This window comes from Coptis chinensis, chromosome 4 (assembly GCF_015680905.1).
Source record: "Coptis chinensis isolate HL-2020 chromosome 4, ASM1568090v1, whole genome shotgun sequence".
Taxonomy (NCBI): Eukaryota; Viridiplantae; Streptophyta; class Magnoliopsida; order Ranunculales; family Ranunculaceae; genus Coptis; species Coptis chinensis.
This window is the reverse complement of record NC_141459.1, coordinates 53,872,764-53,900,236: the sequence shown is the minus strand read 5'-3', so window position 1 is coordinate 53,900,236 and position 27,473 is coordinate 53,872,764. Positions and strand designations below refer to the sequence as shown.

General features: G+C 37.4%; 5 protein-coding genes across 10 annotated transcripts; 3 read left to right on the top strand and 2 right to left on the bottom strand.

Annotated features, from left to right (window-relative positions):
• The first annotated feature begins 427 nt into the window (after positions 1 to 427).
• PHYC (phytochrome C) lies at positions 428 to 6,546 on the top strand. Of its 3 annotated transcripts, XM_086557116.1 has the most exons (6): positions 428 to 587; positions 718 to 838; positions 1,204 to 3,266; positions 3,903 to 4,716; positions 5,229 to 5,525; positions 6,055 to 6,546. In XM_086557116.1, exons 3-6 carry the CDS (start codon positions 1,235 to 1,237, stop codon positions 6,266 to 6,268), a joined length of 3,357 nt encoding a protein of 1,118 aa, XP_086413242.1. In that variant the 5' UTR covers positions 428 to 587; positions 718 to 838; positions 1,204 to 1,234; the 3' UTR covers positions 6,269 to 6,546. The 3 variants fall into 3 exon arrangements, with proteins under 3 accessions (XP_086413242.1, XP_086413243.1, XP_086413244.1); XM_086557118.1 differs by lacking the exons at positions 428 to 587; positions 718 to 838 and having other exon boundaries at positions 1,533 to 1,672; positions 1,767 to 3,266; XM_086557117.1 differs by lacking the exons at positions 428 to 587; positions 718 to 838 and having other exon boundaries at positions 845 to 3,266.
• Positions 6,547 to 7,042: 496 nt separating this feature from the next.
• On the bottom strand, positions 7,043 to 13,920 carry LOC147504005 (Pyridoxal-5'-phosphate-dependent enzyme family protein). The gene is made up of 6 exons (XM_086557121.1): positions 13,665 to 13,920; positions 13,482 to 13,556; positions 9,123 to 9,266; positions 7,782 to 8,171; positions 7,460 to 7,695; positions 7,043 to 7,389 (listed from the first exon to the last, which is right to left on the bottom strand). Exons 1-6 carry the CDS (start codon positions 13,875 to 13,877, stop codon positions 7,167 to 7,169), a joined length of 1,281 nt encoding a protein of 426 aa, XP_086413247.1. The 5' UTR covers positions 13,878 to 13,920; the 3' UTR covers positions 7,043 to 7,166.
• Positions 13,921 to 15,168: 1,248 nt separating this feature from the next.
• LOC147504004 (uncharacterized) lies at positions 15,169 to 15,818 on the top strand. Its single transcript, XM_086557115.1, has one exon. It carries the CDS (start codon positions 15,381 to 15,383, stop codon positions 15,678 to 15,680), a length of 300 nt encoding a protein of 99 aa, XP_086413241.1. The 5' UTR covers positions 15,169 to 15,380; the 3' UTR covers positions 15,681 to 15,818.
• A 212-nt stretch (positions 15,819 to 16,030) lies between these two features.
• On the top strand, positions 16,031 to 23,088 carry ATSPO11-1 (Spo11/DNA topoisomerase VI, subunit A protein). 3 transcript variants are annotated; one of them, XM_086557111.1, is made up of 15 exons: positions 16,033 to 16,231; positions 16,310 to 16,409; positions 16,490 to 16,557; positions 16,648 to 16,749; positions 16,835 to 16,908; positions 17,195 to 17,211; positions 17,520 to 17,589; positions 17,675 to 17,711; positions 18,017 to 18,064; positions 18,150 to 18,208; positions 18,855 to 18,886; positions 22,048 to 22,153; positions 22,303 to 22,423; positions 22,521 to 22,600; positions 22,796 to 23,088. In XM_086557111.1, exons 1-15 carry the CDS (start codon positions 16,171 to 16,173, stop codon positions 22,835 to 22,837), a joined length of 1,017 nt encoding a protein of 338 aa, XP_086413237.1. In that variant the 5' UTR covers positions 16,033 to 16,170; the 3' UTR covers positions 22,838 to 23,088. The 3 variants fall into 3 exon arrangements, with proteins under 3 accessions (XP_086413238.1, XP_086413237.1, XP_086413236.1); XM_086557110.1 differs by having other exon boundaries at positions 16,036 to 16,231; positions 22,521 to 22,584; XM_086557112.1 differs by lacking the exon at positions 16,648 to 16,749 and having other exon boundaries at positions 16,031 to 16,231; positions 22,521 to 22,584.
• A 382-nt stretch (positions 23,089 to 23,470) lies between these two features.
• LOC147504002 (two-pore potassium channel 1-like) lies at positions 23,471 to 26,332 on the bottom strand. Of its 2 annotated transcripts, none has more exons than XM_086557114.1 (4): positions 26,140 to 26,332; positions 25,489 to 25,551; positions 24,462 to 25,402; positions 23,471 to 23,891 (listed from the first exon to the last, which is right to left on the bottom strand). In XM_086557114.1, the coding sequence occupies exons 3-4, from the start codon at positions 25,346 to 25,348 to the stop codon at positions 23,735 to 23,737; spliced, it is 1,044 nt and encodes a 347-aa protein (XP_086413240.1). In that variant the 5' UTR covers positions 25,349 to 25,402; positions 25,489 to 25,551; positions 26,140 to 26,332; the 3' UTR covers positions 23,471 to 23,734. The 2 variants fall into 2 exon arrangements, with proteins under 2 accessions (XP_086413240.1, XP_086413239.1); XM_086557113.1 differs by having other exon boundaries at positions 25,512 to 25,551.
• Between the last annotated feature and the right edge of the window lie 1,141 nt (positions 26,333 to 27,473).

The following is a 27,473-nucleotide window of genomic DNA, read 5'->3' as shown; positions in this document are numbered from 1 at the left end:
GAGTGATTCTATGACTGTGATTCTGGCGGTTAAAGGTGGGACTCTACCTTGGACTATAGAAGAGAGAGCAACATTACAAATAGAACAATGGTGGACTATAGAAGAGAAGCAAACTTTGGAGCCGACTTTGCAGCTAAAAAGGGTGCACTCATGAGTACAGGAGACTGCCTATGGACAGTATGGAGAACTACTAGGCTTGACTTCGTCACAGCTATTTTTTGAATTTCCTTTCGAGACATACAAAAGATTCGACTAGCCTCTGCTTGTAGAATATTGCTTTAACAACAATGTAACAACTAACAACAACACTCTCGATGTCACATTCTTTTATTTATAATAATATATATATATCCTTACTTGGACTTCACCACTTTTTGATTACTAAATGGTTCACTGGGTGAGACACTGAGGAGTGAGGGACCCAGGACCTTTCAGTATCTAATGGGTTTTGCCTCCCACTTAAAAAAGAAAAACCAACTATTCAGGTTGACACTTTTGGCATTGTCTAACAGTCTCTTTTTGGCTAAAAAGTGTTGAGAGCTCCAAAACTTAATGCCGATTTGTGTTGCTTGTAAAAGCCTAATCAGGTATAGGTCAACTGTCAAACATGTGAACGAGCTCAAGTTCAGTGTTTACTGTTTACTACTGTAAAAGAAAGCTGTAATGTTTGCTGACTTCCCCAAGTCATAACTAATTCTTTTTTTTTGTAAGTAACAGACGAATCATTTGGCTAGTTAGTGTTCACTCGTAACTTTTGGTAAAAGCCTGGGATTGATTCACGTGTTACTGGATGCACCCAGACAGTCACCCATCTCCTGCAAATTTGTCCTCTCCAAATGTGAGTATAATTGCACTAGTTTGAACTGGCTTATTTTCTCACATGTTCATTAGTAGTCATCATATTAAGGTGCTTTTCTCTATGTTTAACTTGTTAAATTCAACTCAATTATTTATGATGGGGTTTCAAGAATCCAAAGATAAAACCAACCCACACTCACTTTATAGCCTTTTGTTGGTTTTCGGTCTTTGGGGTATCTGAAATGGATATGCGTTTACTTTTTCTGGGCTCACTAGATTCCTTTATGTCTTTGGTGGGTTTGTTTTTATGAAATTCTAGTCACTATAGATAATATTATGAATTTGTTCCACACTCTTGAAAAAGTTGAGCTATACTTGTTGTTTGTTAATTCTTTCTTGTTGTAGAAGTTGTATTGAAGAAGAAAGTTAAGCATAGATGTCGAATAGAGCTTCTTCTTCTAGGAGCACTTCTCTTGCATCCAAACATAGTGCCCGCTTGGTCGCTCGGACGACAGCAGATGTTAAGTTACATGAAGACTTTGAAGAGTCTAAACACTTTTTCGATTACTCAACTTCAGTTGATATCAACATTTCAAGGGAAGACAGCAATGTTTCCTCTTCTACTGTATCAGCTTATTTACAGAAAATGCAAAGAGGAAAACTTATCCAACCCTTTGGTTGTTTAATTGCTGTAGATGAAAATAGTTTTGGTGTTCTTGCCTATAGTGAGAATGCTCCTGAGATGTTGGACTTAACTCCACACGCAGTCCCTAACATAGAGCAGCAAGAGGCTTTGACAATTGGAACCGATGTTCGGACTCTTTTCAAGTCTCCAGGTGCTACAGCTTTACAGAAAGCTGCCGAGTTTGGTGAGGTGAATCTCCTTAATCCGATATTAGTACATTGTAGGACCTCAGGGAAGCCGTTTTACGCAATTATGCATAAAATTGATGTGGGATTGGTTTTAGATTTTGAGCCAGTGAATCCTGCTGATGTTCCTGTAACTGCTGCCGGGGCTATGAAATCCTATAAGCTGGCTGCAAAAGCCATATCCAGGCTACAGTCTTTGCCAAGTGGAAATATCGCAGTGTTATGTGATGTATTGGTACAAGAGGTTAGCGACCTGACATGTTATGACAGAGTGATGGTTTATAAGTTTCATGAAGATGATCATGGGGAAGTTATAGCCGAATGCCGAGTACCTGAGTTGGAACCTTATCTGGGCTTGCATTATCCAGCTACTGATATACCACAAGCTTCGAGGTTTCTTTTTATGAGGAACAAAGTGAGGATGATTTGTGACTGTTCTGCGGCACCAGTCAAAGTAATCCAAGATAACAAATTGGAACAGCCTCTGAGTCTTGGTGGGTCTGCACTGAGAGCTCCACATGGGTGCCATGCACAGTACATGGCCAATATGGGTTCTGTAGCATCTCTTGTAATGTCTGTGACGATTAATGAAAATGATGATCAGATGGAGACTGATCAGCAGAAGGGAAGAAAGCTGTGGGGATTACTAGTATGCCATCACACAAGCCCTAGGTTTGTCCCATACCCTCTTAGATATGCCTGTGAGTTCTTGATACAAGTCTTTGGTATGCAGATTAATAAGGAAGTGGAGCTGGCGATTCAGGTTAGAGAGAAGCATATTCTCCAGACTAAAACTGTTCTTTGTGACATGCTACTTAGGGATGCTCCAATAGGGATTGTAACTCAATCACCTAATATAATGGACCTTGTCAAGTGTAATGGTGCTGCACTCTACTATAGGAGCAGATTTTGGTTGCTTGGAGTAACACCCACTGAAGCACAAATAAGAGATATAGCTGAGTGGCTTCTTCAGTACCACAATGCAAGTACAGGTTTGAGTACAGATAGTCTCATGGAAGCTGGTTTTCCAGGTGCTTCAGTGCTTGGGACTGCAGTATGTGGGATGGCTGCCATCAAGATTACATCGAAGGATTTCCTCTTCTGGTTCAGGTCGCATACAGCAAAAGAGATAAAGTGGGGCGGTGCAAAACACAATCCCACTGAAAAGGATGATGGGTGGAAGATGCACCCTAGGTCTTCATTCAAAGCTTTTTTGGAAGTGGTTAAGCATCGAAGTTTACCTTGGGAAGATGTTGAGATGGATGCCATTCATTCCTTGCAGCTGATATTGCGAGGATCCTTGCAAGATGAGATTGTTGATAACTCTAAGACAATCGCGATTGCACCAACCGTGGATACAAGGATCAAAATGGTGGATGAATTGTCTCTCATTACGAATGAGATGGTTAGACTTATTGAGACAGCTTCGGTCCCCATTATGGCTGTTGATACCTCTTGTAACATAAATGGATGGAACATAAAAACTGCTGAGATAACCGGATTGTTTGTGCAACAAGCTATTGGCATGCGATTAGTGGATATTGTGGAAGATGATTCAATGGAAATGGTGAAGAGCATACTCGAGTTAGCTTTGCAAGGTGATTTCTTCCATCACACCTTATATGTCCCTTCCAGAAATTCATGATATTTTTTAACCTGATCCTCATGCTATCTCACTCGATGTGGTTATTTCGAGGTGCTGGATATTCTTTTGTATATCTCATATCTCCCATGTTAAAGATATTCTGCCACTTGGTCCTTCTCTTGGGCAAGGCTTTGAAAGGGATGATAAACATCGTCCTTGCTTGGTCTTGTTCTTAACAAGCAAGCCCATGGTTGAGCTGTTTATAATATATCCCAAGCGCAGCATTTCCTATTTTACTTTGTATTCTTTCTGAATTCCACCAGAGTTCATAAATACCAGTACACCCATGGAATATTTTTGCAAATTGTAAATATGATATAAATATGGTTCTAATGTTCTTAACAACCAAGCTCATGGTTGAGCTGTTTGTAAATATGATATAAATATTATGATCCTTCTTAATTTATGATATAAATATGGTTCTAATGTTCTTTTCTAAGTTGCTAAGGTTTTATCAATGTTACTTATCGCTGCAAAGTGGCACACTCCCTAGTCTGTTGTTGGATTCTCACTCTTTTAGCCTTTATTCTGTTGCTTAAGGATCTTTGATTTTTCATGATCTAAGGATCTGTATGTGCTTCCATGGCAGGCAAAGAAGAGAAGAACATTGAAATCAAGCTTAAAACTTTTGGACCTCGGGAAAGCAACAATCCTATAATTTTGGTGGTTAATTCATTTTGTACCCGAGATGTGAATGATAATGTTGTAGGAGTTTGTTTTATTGGGCAAGATGTAACAGGGGAAAAGATGGTGGTTGATAAATTCACGCGTATCCAAGGAGATTACCATGCAATTGTGCAAAATCCGTCTGCTCTTATTCCTCCAATATTTATGACAGACAAGAATGGTTGTTGTTCTGAATGGAACGATGCGATGCAAAAATTGTCTGGTTTGAAGAGGGAAGATGTCATTGATAGGATGGTTGTTGGTGAAGTATTCAGTCTTCATAGTGGTTGCAGGGTGAAGGACCAAGACACATTTACCAAATTAAGGATATTACTGAATAGTACGATTGCAGGCCAGGATGGAGATAAATTACTTTTCGGATTCTATGATCAAACAGGAAACTATGTCGAAGTCTTACTTTCTACAAACAAGAGGATGAATGCTGAGGGTGAGATCACTGGAGTCCTTTGCTTTTTGCATGTGGCTAGCCCTGAACTTCAGCATGCTCTACAGGTGCAAAGAATATCGGAACAGGCTGCAACAAATAGGGGGAATGAATTGGCATATATTCGTCAAGAAATAAGAAACCCACTAAATGGAATTTTTTTCACACGCAATCTTATGGATGCTTTTGATTTGACTCTAGAACAGAAGCATATTCTGAGGAAAAGCACACTTTGCCTGGAACAGTTAGCCAAGATTCTGGATGATAGTGATCTAGTCAGTATTGAAGAAAGGTATGAATCTTGTATTTGATTGTTGGTATTTCCTTAACTTCATTTCAAAATGTAAAATGCATATTAAGCTTCTTTAAGGTCTGTTTAATTCAGTTATTCTACTGCGTGATTTATGGCAATACAACTCTTCATTTCCCAAGTTTCGGGACAATTTCACCTTATGGTTAAGCACTTAAGCATTGTTAAGACAAATTTTCAATAAGCTCACTTGAACTTACGACTTCCATAGTTCTGTTCTCAAAACTAGCAGAAAAGTCAGCAAAAGTAAAGTAGTTGAATGTGTGAAAAAAGAATGTTGGATTGGTAGAGTATAAATGGTGTAGTCCTTTCGGGTCAAATCATAAAGAGGCTGCTTTAATAATGTGAACCCCGTTCTTATTCTATGTAAAGAAGTCATGTAAGCAGAAAGTTGGCATTCGTATCAGTATTTTTCTGCATGCAGTTTGATTGATACTGAAATTGCTTTTAATACTTGTGCCATTGCAATTGAATTTTTTTCACTCCTCAAACAGCTACTTGGAAATGTTATCCGTCGAATTCAACCTTCAGGAAGCTTTGGATGCAGTTATTAGTCAAGGGATGCTTCTAAGCAGAGAACGACAGATGCAGCTCATTCTTGACTCGCCAAAAGAAGTATCATCCATGTACTTGTACGGAGACAATCTGAGGCTTCAGCAAGTCCTATCAAACTTCTTGACCAATGTGCTTCTTTTCACCGTGACATCTGAAGGATCATCCGTTGTGCTTAGGGTTCTTCAGAGAAAGGAGCGCATAGGTACTGGAGTACACATTGTTCATCTCGAATTCCGGTAATTCTCATATTTTTACCAGAGATCTTTTTCCTATGTTGTTCAATTTCACTAGTTTTTCGTGGCAAACACCTGTCAATCAATGTTAGTCCCTCCTTACTAACTTTGGGGGGCCTACATTGTGTTGGATACAGCGACTGTGTAGTTTTGATCAATTAAACTCAGTTCATTCCAAAATTTATAACCTTGTGACGAAAAATGGAATGTTTGGACTTGGGAGTCTGTTCTGCGAGACTGATCATGAGTACACAGCATGAAGAAATAATGATAACTATGTGCAGTGAGCAAACAACTGTAAAATTTCATAATATAGAAAACTGATGCAATCGTACTTGCGGAACTGAATTCGGTTTCTGAATTCCTTTTGGTAATCAGGTTTCTAAACTGCATAATGTAATTTTCAGACGAGATTATGTATCTTTAATACAAATATACAAGGCTTGCATGCATGCAAAGTTATATGCATGTCCACACTTGTTCAAATCAAGCCACTGCTCATGTTACTCAGTTTTGCCCCTTGTGTTTGCAGTATTGATCACCCAGCTCCAGGAATTCCTGGGGCTCTGATTCAAGAGATGTTTGATCACAGGGAAGGTGTCTCAAGGGAAGGTCTTGGCTTATACATTAGCCAAAAGCTCGTTAAAATCATGAATGGAACTGTACAGTATCTCAGGGAAGCAGAAAGATCATCATTCATCGTTCTTGTTGAGTTTCCTTTGGTAAACCGTGTTAAGCAGTCGTAACTGTGGATGAGAACCTTACCATTGCTTTAACCAATGTCTGACCAAGTTACGGTGGGTGAGCTTGGAAAAGTTTCCAAAATGGCTGGGCTCATTTCGTCGTTCTTGACCAGAGAGCGAGACTAACTTCAGATGGTTGCTCCCATTACTTACGTCAGTAATTTTTTATTTGTTGTAGCATTTCCTGTAAATTAGGTCATCCAGAGTTTCTAGATCACAATATATACGAGATTTGATTTGATTTATTTTTTTCTTTTCCTAACAAAATATCCTCCATAAAATGCATCTTTATATTCTTTGCAGTTTAGATGATGCTAAAAGTAGTAATGCTAGACATATCCACTTATTTGGACCTGCTATTTGAATCTATTGACGTGTCAAAAGTCATAATCATTGATTTACACTACAATGCTAAAAGTACTGAGTATACTACGGTATTTTCTTTCTATATTGACAGCAGTAAGTTGCCTCGCAAAATAGACAAAAGAGAGGTATTTTAAAACTTGGTTCGACCCATTGGCGAGAAGACACTGCTTCACAAAGTGGATCCGCCAGGGAATCAATGCACGTACTACTATGATCTACCCAGAGAATTTAGAAAAACGTATCTAAGGTGGATCTACACAATTTCTCCTGTATTTCCGTTTCTAAGATTATTTGACTGGTGTAATCTTTCAAGTCTTCGCTATAAATTATAAAGGGAATAAAAGAATCCAACAACCAGATGATACGTCAATAGATGTCTACTGTTGAGATGTGAATAAGCAGTTCACGCTGTTTCAAAAATTGCTTTGGTATCACTAGAAGTTAGAACTATGATACAGTTTTAGTGGCCCACTTGGTGAACCCTTTGTTGCACCAGTGGAAAATTAATCAATGTGTTATGCTGATCCACTACATCTTAACCAACAGTCAGGAACTCTAATCCAGTTGCTGAGGGTATCAACCCATGCTGAGACAGATAATGACTGTCATAAAACTTACTAAGATGTCTCATCCCACTGTCACATAAAATCGTCACAATAGTGTGCCCAGGACCTAGTGATTGTGCCACTCGAACTGCTCCAACACAGTTTATAGCCGAAGAACTACCAATAAAAAGCCCATCCTCCTTCAGCAGAAACCTGATAACATGCTCTTGCTTTAGACATGTTGTATACCAGATGGAAAGGGAAAGAGGACTGGAATACGAACCTGGACATTTCAACAGCTTCTCTATCGGTTCCTCGGAAAGCTCCATCAAGTTTTGCCAGCATAAAATTCTTGGTTAGCCTGTTAATTCCAACTCCTTCAGTTATAGTATCAAATGGATTCTTCAGTCTCCTTCCCTCAGCTTCTTCTCGGGTGTACATCACGCCCCTTGTCACCTTATTGAATAGACCAGAACCAGGAGGATCGATCAAAAAACACTTCGTGTCAGGATCCTTTTCCTGTCAAAAGCGTACATGAGATTTATGCGGCATTACCACAAAATAATCATAATTTATACCTTAAAAAGAACATTATTGTGACCAACCTTAAGATACCGGGAAATTCCAGCAATAGTACCACCTGTACCAGCAGCTGCCACAAAAGCATCTAAATGTTCATTTGTTTGTTCCCAAATCTCAGGCCCAGTCCCTTCATAGTGGGCTCGAAAGTTTGCGAGGTTCTCAAATTGATCAGCAAAGAAACCCCCTTTACAATAACTAGGGAAAACAGGGACCTGTTTCCCTTCCTCGGCTGGATGACTGTTCACAAGCTCCAAGTCTTTGAAATCAATTCGATTAACACTCCTTTGCCTTATTTCTGATTCCTTTGCTTCCACTGCTCTTCTCCTTGCTACATTCACATAATGATCTTTGTGTGCTATTGACACTGGCCTTACCCTCTCAACCGTAGCTCCAAGAGCTTCAAGTATTTGAGACTTAATACATTATGCAGTCAAGAAATGAAACATAAGCATATTGCAATTTTCACGAAATAAAACACTAAAAATAAAATTTACTTCATGTTTACTTTTTTCTAATGACTCAGTCACTCCTTAGTATCAATTATACACACGCTAAGGGAAGAACCCTCCCTATGTGTTAGATTGACTTCAATGGTTTACACTACTTCAACCTTACCCCTCAATAAGGTCACTAGCATAGTGATCCAGTTTAGGAAATACAGTTATCCACATCCAGTGGAGAAAATACCACATGCAACTCCCACTGGCATGTAGAATAATAAAAAAAAATCTACCAGGCGTCACTAAAGATACTAATACAACAAATGAAAGCAATAACACAACTCATACGTGGTCGCAGAATTCAGCGTGTAAAGCAGAATCAACAGCAGATTTCTCGACCACAAAGGCTAGTACTATATATGCAATGCGCCAATTTGTTTTCGGATCAAGAACCATATCTAGCAATGTCAGTTGGGCCCAAGGTCTTGGGATCAAATCCCAACTCCAGCGTTCAGAGTGGTATTACAGGTTTAAGAGAATATCTAGCGATGCCTATACATAAAAAGATTCATTTTTGGTTATTGACCAAGCAAAATAACTCCGACAACTTCAGGAGAAAAAGAGGCTTTTACTTATTACAAAGATGCATCGAATATCAGGCACTGTATAGTACCAATCTGTTCTGCCAAAGGTATTTTATATCAACTAGAGGCTGAGTGTTCAAGTTCAATCTTCACAGAATTGCATAAGGCTAATGCTGCTAATCTAGGAATGCTAACATGAACCACATAGAAAAGATATTGTGCGATTTACATGCAGATCTTCGTCTGATTAGCAGTCATATCAGAACTGCAGCACATTTCTATACGTAACTCCGTATATGGTGATTGAAAATATGAGAGAGATTCAAAGTAGATATATTACCTTCTCCATAGCAACGTCATCTGGGATAACAACATGGCATTTGCATCCATAAGCAGGAGCCACTGTAGCTAGACTAATAGCAGTGCTTCCAGCACTTCCCTCCGTAACTACGCCACCTTGAACAAGCTCACCAGAATCCAGAGCCTGTAAAAATTACAGATAAATGCTGATAACTGTTATGAAGATTATCTTATTTTTTGGCCAGTAAACAGTCAAATTTTATTAGAAAAAGGTGTGAAAGAGGAAATCAAACCACACCACAGCCCAGCCGAGGAGCATATGACATCAAGTTACATCACAACATAGCTCTTCCCATTTGAACATCATATCATCTAATCTAACACCCTTTTTACTGCACATTTGTCGATTAGGATTAGCGGCACACCTTTTTTTCAAAAGCTGAAGGGTGTGAGACAAGGGTCTTCTCTCTTCCCTCTCTTGTTCATTTTATATGTGGAAGCCTTAACCAAACTTGTGGCTAAAGAAGAGGAGAAAGAGTAACTTAAAGGTAAAAACTGATGCGGGCAGTGCCTCTCAGCTAAGGCCATTCGAGTAGTATCTGCATTTGTATCTTTCAGTTAGAGTAAAAGTATATTATTGTTAATGGAGAAGATAGTTTGGAGAAAAGAGAGAGAAAAAGAGAGGATCCGGCCTTAGTTAGTTTTCACCCTTGTACCACTGCAATATATATAAGAAAAAACAGGGTTTTACGTGATGGAAATTTCCTATAGCCCCTCAGGGCTCGGGAGATTCCCTTAAGTGAAAGCAATCTTCATGTTAATTTCAGTTAGAGTGTGGTGTATGGTTTGAATGACGGTCCCAAAGTCGAGGCCATTGCTGATATCTGAGCTGCAAAGTGGGCAGATTGCCTTCTACTTATCTTGGGTTGCCTCTTAGAGATTCTATGAAACCAAGACTCTTTGGGACCAATGATTGAAGGGTATAGTAGGAAGCTAGCGGTGTTGAAAAGAACTTTCTACCAAAGAGAGGGAGGATGGTTTTGATCAAAAGCACTCTTTCTTCCTAGTGGATATATTAATTATTCCTCTTCACCAGATCAGTGAGCGTCGCCTATGCCTCTGAAAAGCTGATGAAGGATTTTCTAAGGGCTTCTCGCGATTGGCGGATCCAGGATTTCAGATAAGGTTAGCACAGATTAAGATAAATATAAAGAGTGACTTGTTGTACTTCTTTTTTCATTGATTGACAAAGAAAATGGAACATGTACCACAATTTGAATCGAACTTCAGTAAGAAACAATATCAAAATTGAAATGGTAAACAAATCAAAATTGGTCAAACCAGAAATTGATTAATTCAATCAATTGTCATACAGCACACAATAAGTAAAATTTGTGGTTGAATATTTGTCGCAAATTCTCGAAGTTGCCAATTCATTGAGCTTTTTAAAGGACCAAGAACACTAGCAAAATGTATATTATTGGTAAAATCCAAACAAAATTACAAAGACCAACAAAAGAAAATTCGAGCAAACTTCACATTTAACAAAAATTGAATTGGAAATAGAATAGGAAAATGGGAAAATTTAGTTTTGGAATAAGAATCTTTTTATGGAACACCATTTTCACTGATCATTAGAAGGGAGTTCTTTTTTAGCAATATGATGCATGATAATGGATTAATTAGATAATTAGTTAGTAGCTCCTATTTTCTTCAGTTTCCTAATTCAATTTGGAATAGGATTTGGGATGGTTTCTCTTTGGACTCCAATTAGATTTAGTAATTGAGTTTAGTATATAAAGGCATCTAGGCCTTCATTGAATCATTGCTAGGTTCGGTTTTTATTGAATATTATTTTCTTCGTGTTTGATGGTTTAAACCCTAGTTTTAGGTGTTTGTTTTGTTAATCATAATTGATTTTTTTTTTATCGGTAAATAGATATATTTTATATATATATATGAAACAAAAATAATACATTTAGGTTAGGATAAGGTATCTAAACCAATACAAGAAATCTCCTCTGAGAATAAGCTGAAAAAGAAAACTCTAAACGATTACAAAGATCCACTCAAAACATGAGAGGCTCCCACCTACACACAAAATGCTCAAAAGGAATATTTTGCATGTCATCATCAACCTTTGTCCAAAGGAGAAGTCCCTTGATAGACATCACTACCTTCTCCATAGTCGCCTCGACTCCCCTAAAAAGTCTCTTATTCCTTTCCAACCAAATGCCCCACAACACGGCAACACCGCAAATGGTATCATTCCCCAAATAGGGCGTCCCTTTTGAGAATGGACGTTCGAGAACCAAGAAGCTAATACCTTTTTCATCGAATTAGGAAACACCCAATATACATTTGACAAATAAATAAAATGGTTCCAAACCCGCCAAGAAAAAGGACAATAAATGAGGGTATGATTCACCGATTCACCATCCGATAAACAAAGAGGGCAAAAATTGACAATCATAATCATAATCACCAATTCACAATCATAATTGATGTTTATCCATTGTTGAAGCTTCCACCAACAAATACATCACAATGTCGGTAAAATTACTTAATTGGAGATGAAATATGGAATAAAGAAAAAAAGAGGAGTAAACATGGGAATGGCAACATCACAAAGTTGAGAGTCCGTACAAGGCCCTCAACCCCCCTGGATCTCCTTGGGTTAAACAGTTAGATATCATCTTATCTCTAGGGATATAGTTTGCCTACCAATAGAGACGGGTGGTCTTGGTATTGGAACCTTCAAGAGCCTTTTAACGTATCTAATCGGATTCCCCTCGTTCACTATAAAAATTGATAATGGTTTGCACCAGAATGGTTACCTCTCCTAACAAACATAATCGCCTCTCACCACATCGATAAAGAGAAAAGAATATAGTAGTGTCTCCAGCTACGCCAATCACCCAATCCCCATGCACACAGGACATGAACTTAGGCTCTAGACACATCACATATCCACCTTAATGACAGCCTAATTTGCAATAACCACACCAACAATATTCACCTATCCAAAGAAAAGCCCCTTGCTAAGTTATGAGCACAAAGAAGACATATTTAAGCCTCAAAGATAGGACTAAGGAATTCGGATATGTCTTATAAGCTGTACCAAATATTAACCAAGCTTATTGGCCTAAAATGCCTAATTCCACAGCTTCTTGTGCCTTGGAAGAGACCCATCTTAAGCACGATAAGAAAAAAACAGTGGTCCTAATAACAGCATAATCAAAAAAATTAAAACAATTGCCGAATAATTTCTTTTGGTGGCCTAAAATGTCCAACTAGGAATCCCCTCAGAAGGAATAAGGGCTTCGAGAACTTCTTGCACCAGTATGGGTCTCTCCAGGCCTCACATTCCTCAGTGAATGTAAGAGTTAACTTGAGACCGGTGATTTGGAGTCCAAATGCCAAAGGATCCATTTACAAATCTGAATAAAACCTTACAATCTTTTCAATGTTACCCCTCATCTATCAGTTACCCTTCAATGTTTTGGGATCAAACAAAGGCAATTCTTCATCTAACCTTGGCTAAATGGTAGTGATGTTTCTCTTCTGCTCTCTTTTCTAAATATCTTTCTCCCTAGTTATTTTCTTCTAGGTTCTTTCTTCCATCCTAATCACCTATTCTACCTCCAATTTGATCACACTTCTCCTAATATCTCAGACAAAACCAAAAGTTACTCCTCTAATGAGTCCAACTCCATCATTCCCCTGGGCAGTTTAAGTGTTTCAACCTTGATGCTACCCAAGACTTCCTTTTCCCAACCTTTTTTTAGATTTAATATACTGAACTTTCTTTGTAAAAATGATGCTAGGCCTTCTTTTGCACCTAGCTTCTCGTCGCCATGTTATCCACCAACTCTTACTAGGATGGCTTGAGAAGCCACATTAATAAGATTTTACTTATCGGAAATAAAAAAGGAGGGGAGGACCTACTTGGACCCTTCCTGCACTCTTAAGATGTGGGTCTATGATCTAAGAGGCAGAAATGTGGTTTGGATTAAACCCGATTATTATTGTGTTATCCATGGAAGTCAAGAATTTATCCTAACAGACATGAATGGGATCTTCTTGATGATCAAACCTCATGAAATGCCCTCTAGTAAAAAAGAAGCTCCACCTTCTCATGGCGACTCACAAAGTCACTTGAATTCGTCATGTCTGTATTCACAAAACACACGCCAATTCTCATTTCAGAGAATCACCAACATTATCAAGCTCCTCCCAAAAGTCCCCAAGACTCCTCATACAACTCGTAAAACATTTTAGAATCGTAGTCTACAAAGTTTTCCACATCAATACATATACTATGGTTAACCCAGTGGAAGTAACATTATTAGAAATAATAACTGATAATAAGAGCTTCAAACTGAAATAGGTACTTTACCTCTTCAATGATTTTCACAGCTACTCTATCTTTCACACTTCCCCCAGGATTCAAAAACTCAGCCTTCCCCAGAATCTGATTTTTCCCAATGGCACGGAATATCAAAAACATAAAACAAGAGCAAAACTCACGGAATATCAAAAACAAGAAAAGAAACAAACTTTGGTTGAATGGGAAGCTTACTTCACAACCAGTTGCTTCAGAAAGACTGTTGATTCTAATTAAAGGAGTGTTCCCAATGGCACTAATGAGTCCACTTTTTGGTTTTTTTGTACGTGAGAGTTGTTTGGGGAATCTTCTTTTGGGTTGAAAAGTGTAGAGAATGTAATAAGAGAGTACTGATATTGAAACTACTGCAACAAGAGCAACTGTGCTTTCCATATTCCCAGGCGCCATTGTTGCTTCAACTCTGTTTAGCTTACAGAAATTGGGCCCATCACCCTGAGCCCACGAAACACTTCAGTACTGCAGACTGGCAGAGAGGCCTCTAAAGTTGCCTTCGTTTGAGCCAAGCTGATTTTGGGCTGTTGGCATCAACAACTTTGTAAATTCAGTTTTTGTTTCATTGCAGGCAGATTACTATGTAGCATAGTTTTCTAGGGAAAATGAGCTCATCTCTATGTAACAAAGACATTGCATTTCAATCTTTTTATGACCCGTAGACGTTGCTCCTTCAACTCAGCATGCACCTCGTGTCCCACATATGTTCCAATTATTATTTTTCAAATAAGGCCACCTCAAGATTCTAAAGATACACCGTAGCACTCTGAATTTAGACATCATTCACCACTTCTGAATAATGGATCAGTTTTTCACATTTTTCTTGTGCCAATAATGCATTACGGAAAAAGGACCAATGAAAGGAGCACTATTTGTGATCGAACTTGTTTGTATTATTTTGCTGCCAATAATCAATACGACAATCTCAAACCACTCTAGTTAATTACTTTGGAGAAGTTATTCTATTTTAAGAATAAATGCAATGGAAGAAGAAATCTAGCATTAACTAAGAACCAAGAATGTGTATTGGCCTTCTTTTGTGCTTTGTGCACCTAGGAAAGACTACGCAAATTAGCAAATAACACGGAAATGGAAAAGGGATTTATGCCTTTCCAAATCTTGAATCCATATAAAACAAATGGTAGACAAGCTACACTATACCAGTATAGCCCCACTTCAATGTCAATGACTCAAATGGAAAAAGGTTTAAAAAGGTTTAGTGGGAAAATATTATTCTATGCCTTTCGGTTTTCAGGTAACCACATGTTTCATCCATAGAATCCAAAACATTTGTTACCTTTTTACCTGGGAACATCACTGGAGAAGACAATTACTATTACTGTATTATTATTACATAGTGTATAACAGTAATTACACTAGGGAAATTTGCTTACGCAACTGTCATAATGATTCATTTGCCCTTAATCCTATTGCAAATTTGTTTCAATTTTACGTGTTTTTTTGATAACCAACCAGTAAAGTTACCTAATTTTGAATCTTCTTCTTAAAAACTTCTTGTAAAATCCGATTAAGATAAGCAATGAGAAATATTCCAACAGTATGAAGTATGATGATTCCAAATTAGAAGAATTAACGCATTATTCTTCACCTTGATGAAAAGGAAACATGTCCCTACCATTGACTTGTATCGTGTATATATAGAAATTCCGTGATACAAAACAATGGGCATTTTTGGGAAAGAAAAACATGGTTAAAAAAATATATACCATAGTACTGAAATTGATAAAACAAACATATGAAGCAGAGAATCTTTGGCTTTGCAGAAAGAGAGAGAAAGAGAGATAGCACAATCCAATTTCTTAATCAATGAACCATTCCAAAATTCTTTAAAGACCCACGCACGTACTCTCTTATCTTACTGATCTCATTCTCTCAACCATGGCTGTTCCAGAGAAACTTATGAAATATAAGTTTCATTTCATGTTTTCAACGCTCGTGTTACTACTCATTCTTTCTCTATTCCTCATAGCACCCAGATTTCTAACTATTCTCTCATATTTCTGGCCACTTTTTATGTCCACAGCTCTTTTTTTATTTGCTGTTTTGTTCTTTGGTCGGACTTCTCCATTGGTGTCTGAAATTTCTAGTGATAAACCAGGGGAAGGACTATTGGACTATGTTGCTGGGCAGCCTGAAGAACTAATACAAAAGGAGCAAGAGCAAGAAGAAGAGAAATAACAAGTGTGTTTTGCACTTTTGCATTATTTTAAGTTGTTATCTGTAATAATCTTATGTATTTCGTTCAAGGAACTGAATGGATATAAACCAATGTAAATTTCGGGAACAATTAATATGTCAATGCCCGTTATTTGATTTTGTGTAATGCGTAGTGAATATCTGATATTCCGATGGTGATTGGTAATGGGGGCCAAAGGTGCTCATTATGTTTATAAAATTATAATAATACAAACTTAATAGGACCCAACCCTATAAGTTATAACGGCACACCATGTCACTATGAGTGTATAACATATGATCGTTATCTATATTATAGAAAAAAATAAAAATAAATATGATCGTTATCTCAAATTTCCCGTATTTAAGTTCTCCTTTTTAAAAAATCAAGTTGGGCTTTTAGTTCGGCTTCGGGCTCCCGGCCCATGGGTAAGATTACCATAAAGAGCGGGTAGTTCAATTTCAAAACACATTATGAGACTAGCTAGAGAAAATGGAGGGAAGTCGATCAAGAAGATCAGTAACAAGGCATGCAATTCTCAAGAAAATTAGAGGTACCACCTCAATTAATCAATTAATATATTAATTCTACTGAGATTACAATATTGTCCCTAATTTATAAACATCCACAGAGTTTACAAAATCAATTATACAAGACCTGTCCAATGGTCGCTCTCCACTTGTCATTCTTGATCGTCACCATAATTACTGTACAAATAATACTGGAAACTGGTGAGTCTTTTTTTCATTCATTTCAATTATTAAAGCTAAATATCCACGTGTGTAATTACATTTTATTTTTGTGAATGTAGCTCTGATTTGCATAAGAGTAAACAAATACTAGTCTCGTTTCAAAGGGATTGTTACGCGCGCCGGACAGGTATATATATTTTTTTACTTTGTTTGATTGGAATTGGGATTCAGTTAAATGCAATTGGTATATATATATATTTTTTATTTATTGGTCCAGATGTTATGCTAAGGGTGTTACTAATTGTTCAAAAGCTTCTTCAAGAAAACAAACACGGTTCAAAGAGAGACATATATTACATGCATCCATCTGTGTTCTCAGGTTATAGATATAATCTATTAGTCAACAGCTTTACTTACTTCTTAGCTTCCTTTCATATATACACATTTTTCTATACTCTATGTAGAGCAAGCGGTTGTGGATCGAGCCATCAATGACATATGCGTTCTCTTGAAGTGCAGTCGTCATAACCTGAATGTGGTAGGTACTTTGATAGCATAGATGTTTGTTTAAATGCTTCAATCAAGTGATTCAAAAAGTATCTTAGATTAGTAATTTAAAAAACAAAAGGTTATATATGTTATGTTGGGCTGGTTTCTTACACACACGTGCAGAACTTATGTTTAACTGATCGAAGGTTTGTCGACATTATGTAGCCGGTATTTAGTTAAATATCTTCTCTTGAAAGAAACATGAAAGCTCAACTAACATATGGTTAAAGGAAAACAAGCTAGTTATCTGACATAATTTCTTTTACTTTTGGCAGGTATCTGTTGGAAAAGGGTATGGTCCTTAAAATTTGTGTCTTCAATTTGTAGAACAGGAATATACATGCCGTGTATAAAATCTTTTCTAATTGATGACTTTCAAGTCTCGAGTTTGTTGCTTCTACTCACTGTTGGGATGAAGAAACAAATTGAGATATATCTTTTTAGTTTGTATTTTGTACATTATGGTCTTCGTTCCCTTCTGTTTCTAAACCTACCACTGGGAAATCTTGTGTGTGTCTGTGTGCATTTTGGTTGTAGACTAATTTTGAAACTTTATGTTTCTTGCAATAGAATAAATTGATTCCTTAACTGCTGTTATAGGTTGGTGATGGGTTGGCTAAGATTCTCAGAAAGCGAAAGGAAGTTTGATTGCCTAAAGAGACCTTCCACTGTAAGTATGCACAACTGCATATTACATTAATAAGTAAAAGGGCTTCACTATATTGTGGATATCTAATTAACTGGTTTACTAGCAGGCCCACCCTATTCCTGTTCATGTTGAAGATATCAAAGGTATCAAACAATGGTTAATTTGATGGTCTTTCAATCAGAATTGACAGTTTTTTTATTCTCTTATCTACTTTACTGAGTAAAATATCAATTTTTGGGCTTGTTAAGTAAGTGGAAATAACAGCAGTACGAGGTTGTAAGTGTCCAAGGATATGTAACTAGGCAGAAATGAAGAAAATTACTTTTAAAGGTTTTGCATTTATGATTTATTACTTATATGATTATAATTATTGAAAGGTCTTGATCACCCTTCTGCTGCACAAGCTTGCTAGCATTGGTTTTTTGAATTTGATTTTATTTGCATATAGATATCGTTAGCGTAGCACATTACATACTGGTGGTAGAGAAGGAAGCAGGTAAGTTTCTGCAGAAGTGGATGAATTATATTATGAGTATTTAGAGGTACCAGTCCAGTGACGGACATTTAACCTCTGCCTGCAGTATTTCAGCGCTTAGCAAATGACAATTTCTGTGATAAACACCGGTGTATTGTAATCACGGTAAGCACATTTTTCATATTATCATTCACATAAACTAAATAAGAAAAGCATCACCAAAACCATTAATCATCTCTACTTTTGGCGATGTTCTCCACTGAGATATATCTTAGTACATTCCTCGTAGTACCCTATGCAGTTTAAATTTTACTAGTTGTTTTTCGTTTTTCCCAAATTTCGTCATCTCAACCTACAGAAAGGTGCCCCTGCTCGCTGTTTTACTTTTCAACTTAATGTAGACCTTCAATTGTTTAAATGATTTTAAGTTGTCTGCTGTCGACTTATCTGAATTCCTCTAGTAAAATTCTTCCTAATTTACCTTATTGGTTATGAAAAATACATCGATTTATCTACAAAAGGTTACCTTATGTGTTCTTATCACTCGTCAACCCTAACATCCTCTTCGTATTGTTCCTTCTAACACGTTTCTTCTTAGACGGTCAAATATTTAGTTCCACAGAATTATCCTGTAATGAAATTTGCGAAAAAAATTCAGCAGTCTTTTTCTATTTTCCTGCTTCCCTTTTCTTTCAATATTAGGTCACTTAACTTACTTGAGAAGCATCCCTGTAAAAAGTGTTACATGAACGAAAAAATTAAAATCTATCCACATGGCTTAAAGCTTATGTACTATGACCAATCACTACAGGGAAGAGGCTATCCAGATGTTTCCACGAGAAGGTGATGATCTTCCCTTGCTTTTCCTTTTGTTTCGTTCATATTGTCCTTCTTTTATTGATTTATTTTCAGCTAGTACCCTCTGTTACTGCATGCTCATATCCAAAAAAAAAATAATAATAATAATAATAATAATAATAATATGTGTTTGGATATGTTCATTTATGAAAAGAAAAAACTTTTCAAATACATTTCAGATGTTGGAAATATTTGAAAGTTTGTATAGCTTTTATCATGCTTGGGTTCTCTCTGAAAAAGTATATGCATGTGTGATGATTTTTCCTAATCTAGAAACACAAGTATTTTGTTAATGACCAAAGAACAATGAGAAGTATTGGATCAAGAAGAAGAAGAGATGTAGAAGATGATGAGTTGAACCACGTTTTTTAATGGTTGCCTACGTATCCTTTGTATAGGAATCAAACTCAAAGCGTAGTTCAACTATTCTATTTATAAGAATAGATGAGGTTTCCCAATTAGTGTTTAACTAGGAGACCGTCTCTTGTTAAGTCTCATATTGACTCTTCTAGAAGCCCCATGTTTCCCAAGTCAAATAGGTCTCCTTTATTGACTTAAACAACATAAAAACATGTTTAGGTTCGGAGTAGTAGTTAGAGCTCCAAGCCTAGTAGTTGAGTTCCGGATTTGGAGTCCATAGTTAGGAGTTGGTTATACGAACCTACTTCGCCAACTAGTTTCAAAGCCCATGAACTTGCTCCGAACTTAGTAGTTAAGTTCCGGATTTGGAGTTCATAGTTAGGAGTTGGTTATACGAACTGACTACTCCAACTAGTTCCAAAGCCCACGAACCTGCTCCGAACCTAGTAGTTGAGTTCCGGATTTGTAGTTCATAGTTAGGAGTTGGTTATACGAACTTATTACTCCAAGTAGTTCCAAAGCCCACGAACCTCCTCTTCTTGTCTCACTTCCGAACCTAGAAAGTGTCTCACTTCCGAACCTAAGAAGTAGGAGGATTTGGACTTGAAGTGTGTTCTGGTACTTTCTACCCACACCAAAACCATATTTGAGCCTTGCGAAGATGCTGCTATGTGTTACATATCTATTTGCTAAAATATGCACACACAGGTGCCTCCCTTTTTTATTCATGGGTTGTGAATCAAACCCTTAAGGAAAAAGGCCGGGTAAAAATATACGCGACGTTTTATGCATCGATTTTCTTTGTGGAATGTATCGGCAAAATTTTGCATTACTTCAGTGCAAGGAACTGTAAATTCGGACTTGCCATGACCATGCCCCGAACCTTGTACATTAGGCCGAACCTGGTGAAAACCGGTCCTGCCATGCCTTGTGATGATCCGGACTTGGACATTAGGAACTTGGTGAAATCCGGACATGCAATGCCTTGTGATGACCCGGACCTGGTCAAATCAATCGAGCTTTACCAACTCCACTCTGAGCCGGACTTGGGTAAGTCAACAACCCATGTTTCACAAAGATCCGGACTTGGGATTATATTTTGGAACTAAACTTCATGAAAGCCGGACTTGTCATGCCTCGTGTTTACCCGGACCTGGAATACTAGCTCATGTAAGGGACCGAACATGGTCACATGGCCCGGACTTGGGCAGATTTCACTAAGTCACCTTGACTCGAACTTGAACTCTTGCAAGTGTGACTCGGAACTGAGCCTTGCGAAACTTGAACTGTTGAACATGAAACTCTTTTAGGTTCAGGCACGTTTATATTATATAACCCGGAACTGTAACTATTTTTTTTTTTTTTTTTTCTTTAGGTCCAGACATGGACCTGAACTTGGGCTCACATCCCATAAGCCCATAACCGGAACTGTAACTCGTTTATGCTCTTTCTTCACTTGGTCAGGAGGTGGGAGCTGAAGGTGCAACTAGCCAATCCAGAATAGAGATGCTCAAGAAGTCCCTTCGCTTCCTTACTTTCCGAAATCCATTCTCTTTAAATATTAGAAACTAGAAAATAAACTTACTATCTCATCCGCATGTAAACTTAAGCACCCACTTCTACAAAGTCCTTGCTGCCACCAGAACCAATTTGGTTGTGTCCGCCCTTTGAAGCATCCCATACATCTCTTTAAGTTTGTAGCATTGTGCTTACATCCAACGTCTGTCAATCTCGCCGAAAAGAAAACAATAAGCTCGAATTTTGGCTCTAACAGTTTACCTTGGTCTAAAGATTCGATTGTTTCTTCTCTATGAAACCACCATTAATGGGTTGTTGAAGCTGCTTGGTCGCCACGAACACAACGCCTTTCTCTTTGCCGAAATTGAGGCTTTTGGTGTAAACAACTACGTCTTTTTCTTCAAAAACTTAACTGTCTAACTCGGTCTTGATCAGTTCCGGGTTTGCTAATCGAACCATAACTGACCAATCAGTTTTTTAGTTCTCCAATTGGTGAGGTAGTTCTGGATTTAGTACTGGACAATGCAGTTCCGGATTCTTCAATCCACAAAACAATTTCGGGTTTATTACTTGACAGAGCAGTACCGAACTTAGACTTCCCATAGAAGAAGTGGAGTTCCAAATTTGGAGTTCCTGACTAGTTAGGAAGTTGAATTCCGAACATGGAAAATTTCCGAACTAGTGAGGAAGTGGAGTTCCGAACTTGGACAAGATCCGAACGTGGAGTTCCAGACTAGTTAGGAAGTAGTAGAGTTCCGAACTTAGACAAGTTCCGAACGTGGAGTTCCAGGCAAGCTAGGAAGTGGTGTTCCGAACTTGGACAAGTTCCGAACGTGGAGTTCCAGACTAGCTAGGAAGTGGAGTTCCGAACATGGAGTTCCGAACTAGCTAGGAAGTGGAGTTCCGAACTTGGACAAGTTCCGAACGTGGAGTTCCTGACTAGCTAGGAAGTGGAGTTCCGAACTTGGACAAGTTCCGAACGTGGAGTTCCTGACTAGCTAGGAAGTGGAATTCCGAACTTGGACAAGTTCCGAACGTGGAGTTCCCGACTAGCTAGGAAGTAGAGTTTCAAACGTGGAGTTCCTAACTAGCTAGGAAGTGGAGTTTCGAACTTGGACAAGTTCCGAACGTGAAGTTCTAGACTTGCTAGGAAGTGGTGTTATTTTCTCCTTATTTGCATAAATATGTATACACAATGCAAATTCATAATTCTGATTACTCCAGTTGGGTATTTCCATCTGTTTATTTGTGAATGTTCTTCCAATCAGGTTTTTGCGGCTTCTTATAGAAGAACTGGCTCTGCCTGCCTATTGCTTGGTTGATTGTGATCCTTATGGTTTCGACATTCTGGCAATCTACCGGTTTGGTTCTATGGTATGGTTTTTAGTTAAATATCTGTGACAAAACTTGTAAATTTTTGTACATTTAGTTAAAAGAAATATAGTTTCTTTCATCTTCATATTTATGTTAGTTTTCTTCTCATGTTTACTTGAAACCAACATATCAAGCTGCTTTGCTTGTAGGAAATGGGATACGATGCAAAGCTTCTGTCTGTGCCCGAGATCCGCTGGCTTGGAGCTTTTCCTTCTGACTCTGACAAATACCTTCTTCCAGAACAATGTCTCCTTCCCTTGACAGCAGAAGGTAAGATGGTTAACGTGCAATATGATCTTACCTGTAACATTACGCTGTATTATATGTTTTAGCTGAGTCTTATCAATTGTCCAATTTTTATTTTCAGACAAGAGGAAAGCTGAAGCCATCCTATTGAGATGCTACCTGCAACAAGAAGTACCACAATGGAGGTTGACTTATTTATCTGTATGCTATGTTGACTTCTTTTGATTCTTTTAATGTCTGCGACTTTGTGCTTGCCGTTTCTATTTTGATCTTTCATATAATCCTCACCTTTTGCTCAGTCTGAGTTCAAAACTACCTAAAACCCTTATTTTCTTTGTTTTTTGTTTTTGTTTTTGTTTTAATTATTGTTATTATTTAATTATTATTTCTTGACAGGTTAGAGCTGGAGGCAATGTTGCAGAGAGGAGTAAAATTTGAGATTGAAGCATTATCTGTGTCTTCTCTTTCTTTCTTGTCAGATGAGTACATTCCATCTAAAATTGAGAGTGGGATGCACATCTAGACTCAGATATATTCCTGTGTCTAAACTTGCTATTTCCATTGTGTAAACTCTAAATTGATATTTGAATCAATGTATGTTACATGTTTTTACACTTTACTTAAGGCTGCCAATAAAAAGATATGTGCAGCTTAACTGCTTCTTACTGATGGGAAACAATACTTAACAATTCTCAATCTTTTGGTTGATTTCTGTTGCTTTAACATTGAAGGGCTCAAGCTGTTTCATGGTTAATTGGTTATGGAGCATCTCTTACTAGATGGTGTCAACTGGTTGACATGTCCAAAACTGCTAAAACCAAAGGACAACTTCTCTTGCGAACTACAATGAATTAAGACATGATTTGAAATCTTAACTTTATGGTCGATATCTTCAGTTTCTAAATGGACCTTTCACTCCTGAAGATGCTAAAGTTTCCTGCTGTTACTTGGTTGATGTTCTGACTTACGTTGAACTGTCAGTCTGACCAAATTTCTTCATTCCTTGTACAAGGAACAGTACTGTAGAAGAACACACTTTCCCCCCGTTAATCAATAACAAAGGTTGCAACATCCGAGAAATGCAGTACTGAAATTTCATAAAAGCACAGGAAGAAGAATAGAATCAACTATTTACTAGCCTAGAAACACTTTAATGCTCAATGTTAGTTACAACTCTCAGTGAGAGGCCGGAAGGAATTCTGTTTCTTGAAAGGCCGCCTTTACAGATTATATACTGGAGAAGTGATATATTCTGAGGAAACTAAATTTCCCAGAATTGATTCACAAGTGACAAGTCGTCAATCCCTACAAGATGGTGATTGGTGGCAATCAATTCTATGCTTGAGAGGACTGAGCGAGCGTTATGTCAGAAGCTGATAAGGTCCCAGTTTGATCAATGTCGAGATCCTTGAATTCCTCCATTATAAGTGCAATATCTTCTTGGCTGATTTTCCCCATCTCTTTCAACTTATATAAGATGAACTCAGAAGTACTGCAGAATTAGAACCAAGGAGAAAGATTACGGGAGACCAAACCAAATAATATATATATATACAGTCCGAATCTTAGAAGTACATACTTATTTCGCAAGTATAACTTCACTTAGAAAATAAATTCAAACTTAATTATTTGTAGATATCATCTACTCACTATAAACATCATCTCTACAAAATTTCAACTCATTTGGAAATTTCTACCCTAGGCAAAAGATTATTGCAAAAATACTATTACCTAGACCGTTAAATTTCTTTTTAAAGATTACAACAATTTTTATCTATGTTAGAAGTTTTCAAATAAGCTGAAATGCTGAAATTTTGTGGAGATGGTCTTTATGGTGAGTAGGTGATATCTACAAAAAATTGGGTTTGAATTCATTTTCTAGATAAAGTTTTACTTACGTACTTATTTTAACTTAAAATAAGTATGTACTTCTAAGATCCGGACTATACGCAAAGAAACTTTCAAAAACTGAAACACACGGGTAATAGGCCTTTAAGTGTCTTGAACCCTTAATTATTTTGTTCCAAGTTTTCGAGGTATATGCAATTGAAATTCAGCTTACCTCACTACCCCGTCATCATCGAAATCCGCTGCCTCAAGATCTACGCGTGTCATTCTTCGCTTGAGGACCCATTTAACCAGCAATCGTTGTCTGTGCTCAGTATTTAGCTCAGCAAGGTAGAGGAAGAACTGAGCCATACAGATGGTACTAGTCAGTATCCAAAACACAGCAAAAATACGCCCACCAAAAGTGGAAAAGCTCTTGTCGCCATACCCCAAACTAGTCATGGTGGAACAAACACAATAGAAAGAATCAACCAAGCCTAAATCCTCAACTCTTGATAAGAAGATTGTTCCTACAATCATAAGCACCAACAAAAGGCCCACAATCATAAGAAGTTTGTATTTCACTCTGTTTGTTTTGATCTCCTTCATTATATCAATTCTGCCAACTTGTTGGTGAAAATGTAGAGCTTTAACCAACAACATTTCTTGCTTCTCTACAAGGTAGTCTGCAGCCTTACTTAAAACAAGCCCAACGAGAGCCATTCCCGTGAAGACAAAGGCACAAGCAAGGAGTTTAGTGGCAATACTATTGGGAACAAGATCTCCATATCCAACAGTAGTCATTGTCACAATGCAGAGATAGGCGGCATCAAGAGCCCCATTTGTTTTCTTTCCTTTGATCTGACTCTTAAAGAGGTAGAAGCACAGGGTGCCCACACCAAGGTAGACTCCCAAGAACAAGCCAACTTGCCAAAAACTGGGATGGAATTTTGTAAAGATCGATTTAGGCAGATCTGTGCCACCATCTTTTCCTGGAAAGACAAATTCAGTAGGAGCACTTTTACAGCGACGATATCTTCTTTTGATATCCTTAGTTTGACTTGGTCGAGGAGGATCTATCAATGCTGTGATTGTCGGCTTTTTCGCATCATTAGAGTCCATTTTGATGAATTTTCAAATAGGAAGTTCACTCGTAGGAGGCCTTCAATCATCGAACTACAAAGGAAAACTTACTAACTTATAAAGTATCCATCTCAGATGGATATGTGATTAAAGTTAAATGTTGCATAAATTAGCCATACACTAATGGTTCAGCCAAATGTACCATTAAGGCATGAACTGCAGTTCATTTGCGCCCACCATCACTGAAAACAAAGAAAAAGGATACTGATTTAGAAACAGAAAATAAAAATAGCTGCAGTTCATTTTCCCCGGCCATCAAGATAAGCAATCCTGTAGAAGTTTCATGGTTTATGAATCTAAGTACCATTTTTTTCTCTCGCTAAACTATGAATCTAGGTACTAGTACTACTGTGGTTCTGTTATTCAAAGATATAAGATAATCAATTCATGGAAGCGACTGTAAGAAATCCTATATATATCCAGTTAATTACTCATCCAAAATTGTCTTAGATGTACGTTGGCGACCTTTGCCCATAGAAACAAAGAACTGTACTATTGACGAAAGAATCAACGCACAAGTGCACAAACACTTACTAACAAACAATATAGAATAGTATCACTGAAGCTTAAGACTAAAAAGTAAAAACATAAAAGATGGACACCACCCAACAGAGTTATTTCTAGCTCCAATACTTCTCCAGAATTGGCTTCAGGAAAAGGTTAACCCAAAGCAAAAGACTTACGATTGCGAATAAAAAAAAAGAGATATCCAACATAACAAGCATAATTATTCAAGCTCAATTAAGGAATTAAAGAAAGTTTTAGCTCGCCTGTGATTCTGTACGTGAAAGCTGGTTCACTTAGCTTATTTCCCTTGATAGGATAAAATGTTGTGTACTTGGTGTAAAAAGCATTTTGAAAAGGTTTTGTCCAAGTTACTCCATTTTCAAAGTGATCCACTAGAGGGAAAGAACACCTTTGGAATAGTAGAACATAATTGAAGGGAGACTGGTAGGAGGAACTTTTGCTATCTGTCTTAAACATGTCTGTCAAGTTGCATGTGCAAATATAAGAGATTCCGACACGGACGTGGGAGCTTTCGACAAGGACGTGGGCCTAGAGCACGAGCTGACTTGGTTTAGACTTTAGACCTTTTATCCTTAGTTATCCTATAGATTCCTCTCTATTTTTCAACTAGCCATTTGACGCGGCCTATAGCCGGACTTACTACATAGATAGCTAATGACTCAAAAGCCTAAAGTCCACTTAAATAAATAATGTATGTATATTAATAACTAATGATTTATTGCTTATAATATATTTTGTTTGAAAGGTTTATGTTTTTATAAATTTTTTTTTTGAAGGGTTTTGATGAAGGGGTTTATTGTAATGGCGGCTAAAGACAGGCTTAATAGTGTGGGCACGCCCGTTTAAAGGTGTTTATTTTTGGACTCGTTCAACGAATGGGACCGTTTTTATATGATTTTTTTCCATTTTTATTATTATCTATAAAAAATGTTACTTCAAAACTATATTAAAATGTGGGTTGTATACAAATGTGGACTTAAATCATAAGCCCATTTGGTAATCTGTAATACGAACTAAATTGACGCATACAGTCCAATTTCATCGCTTAGGCTCATAGTGCACTTCTCAGGGCTATAGTGCATCTTAGACATAGCCCATAATAAAGTTTGTTAACCCATTTAATTGTAGTTGAGTTTAATTTTTTAATGAAAAAGTGCCCTTGGTCTGAGTATTATTTATTAAAAACTTTTTATTGATGTATAAACTTGCACTTATTGAATCGTTAAGTTGTGATGGAAGAAGAATCAAAGAATTGGAACGATAAAATTTGTATTAATCGAACTATTATTTATCTACTACTATTTATCAACGTATGTGGAATTTATAGTTAAAATATTACAAACAAGTCTGCAACTTTGCATAATGTTGTTTGAATATGCTGTAACATTGTTTGAACAAAGCGTTAGAGTGTATTTTGTATATATGAATAATGTATCAAGCCAAAAAAATGTACGAACAACGTTAAAAGCCCAAAGTCTTATAAATATGTATGTATTTTATAAAAACCCAAACTTTGGCCCATAGTCCATTAATTGGTTGGAGTTTTGTCTTGGTGTAAACATCGAGTTGTCCATCA

Excerpts from the sequence above, each read along its gene's own strand:
- ATSPO11-1 (XM_086557110.1), top strand. The coding sequence starts at position 16,171 with ATGGAGGGAAGTCGATCAAGAAGATCAGTAACAAGGCATGCAATTCTC. Across the intron at positions 18,887-22,047 it reads CCAGATGTTTCCACGAGAAG|GTTTTTGCGGCTTCTTATAG; the intron begins GTGATGATCTTC and ends TCTTCCAATCAG. Across the intron at positions 22,424-22,520 it reads CCTTCCCTTGACAGCAGAAG|ACAAGAGGAAAGCTGAAGCC; the intron begins GTAAGATGGTTA and ends TTTTATTTTCAG.
- PHYC (XM_086557116.1), top strand. The coding sequence starts at position 1,235 with ATGTCGAATAGAGCTTCTTCTTCTAGGAGCACTTCTCTTGCATCCAAA. Across the intron at positions 4,717-5,228 it reads CTAGTCAGTATTGAAGAAAG|CTACTTGGAAATGTTATCCG; the intron begins GTATGAATCTTG and ends CTCCTCAAACAG. Across the intron at positions 5,526-6,054 it reads ATTGTTCATCTCGAATTCCG|TATTGATCACCCAGCTCCAG; the intron begins GTAATTCTCATA and ends TTGTGTTTGCAG.
- LOC147504002 (XM_086557114.1), bottom strand. The coding sequence starts at position 25,348 with ATGGACTCTAATGATGCGAAAAAGCCGACAATCACAGCATTGATAGAT. Across the intron at positions 23,892-24,461 it reads GATGATGACGGGGTAGTGAG|TACTTCTGAGTTCATCTTAT; the intron begins GTAAGCTGAATT and ends CTAATTCTGCAG.
- LOC147504005 (XM_086557121.1), bottom strand. The coding sequence starts at position 13,877 with ATGGCGCCTGGGAATATGGAAAGCACAGTTGCTCTTGTTGCAGTAGTT. Across the intron at positions 13,557-13,664 it reads CTGAAGCAACTGGTTGTGAA|ATTCTGGGGAAGGCTGAGTT; the intron begins GTAAGCTTCCCA and ends GGGAAAAATCAG. Across the intron at positions 9,267-13,481 it reads CTGTGAAAATCATTGAAGAG|GCTCTGGATTCTGGTGAGCT; the intron begins GTAAAGTACCTA and ends TAATTTTTACAG.
- LOC147504004 (XM_086557115.1), top strand. The coding sequence starts at position 15,381 with ATGGCTGTTCCAGAGAAACTTATGAAATATAAGTTTCATTTCATGTTT.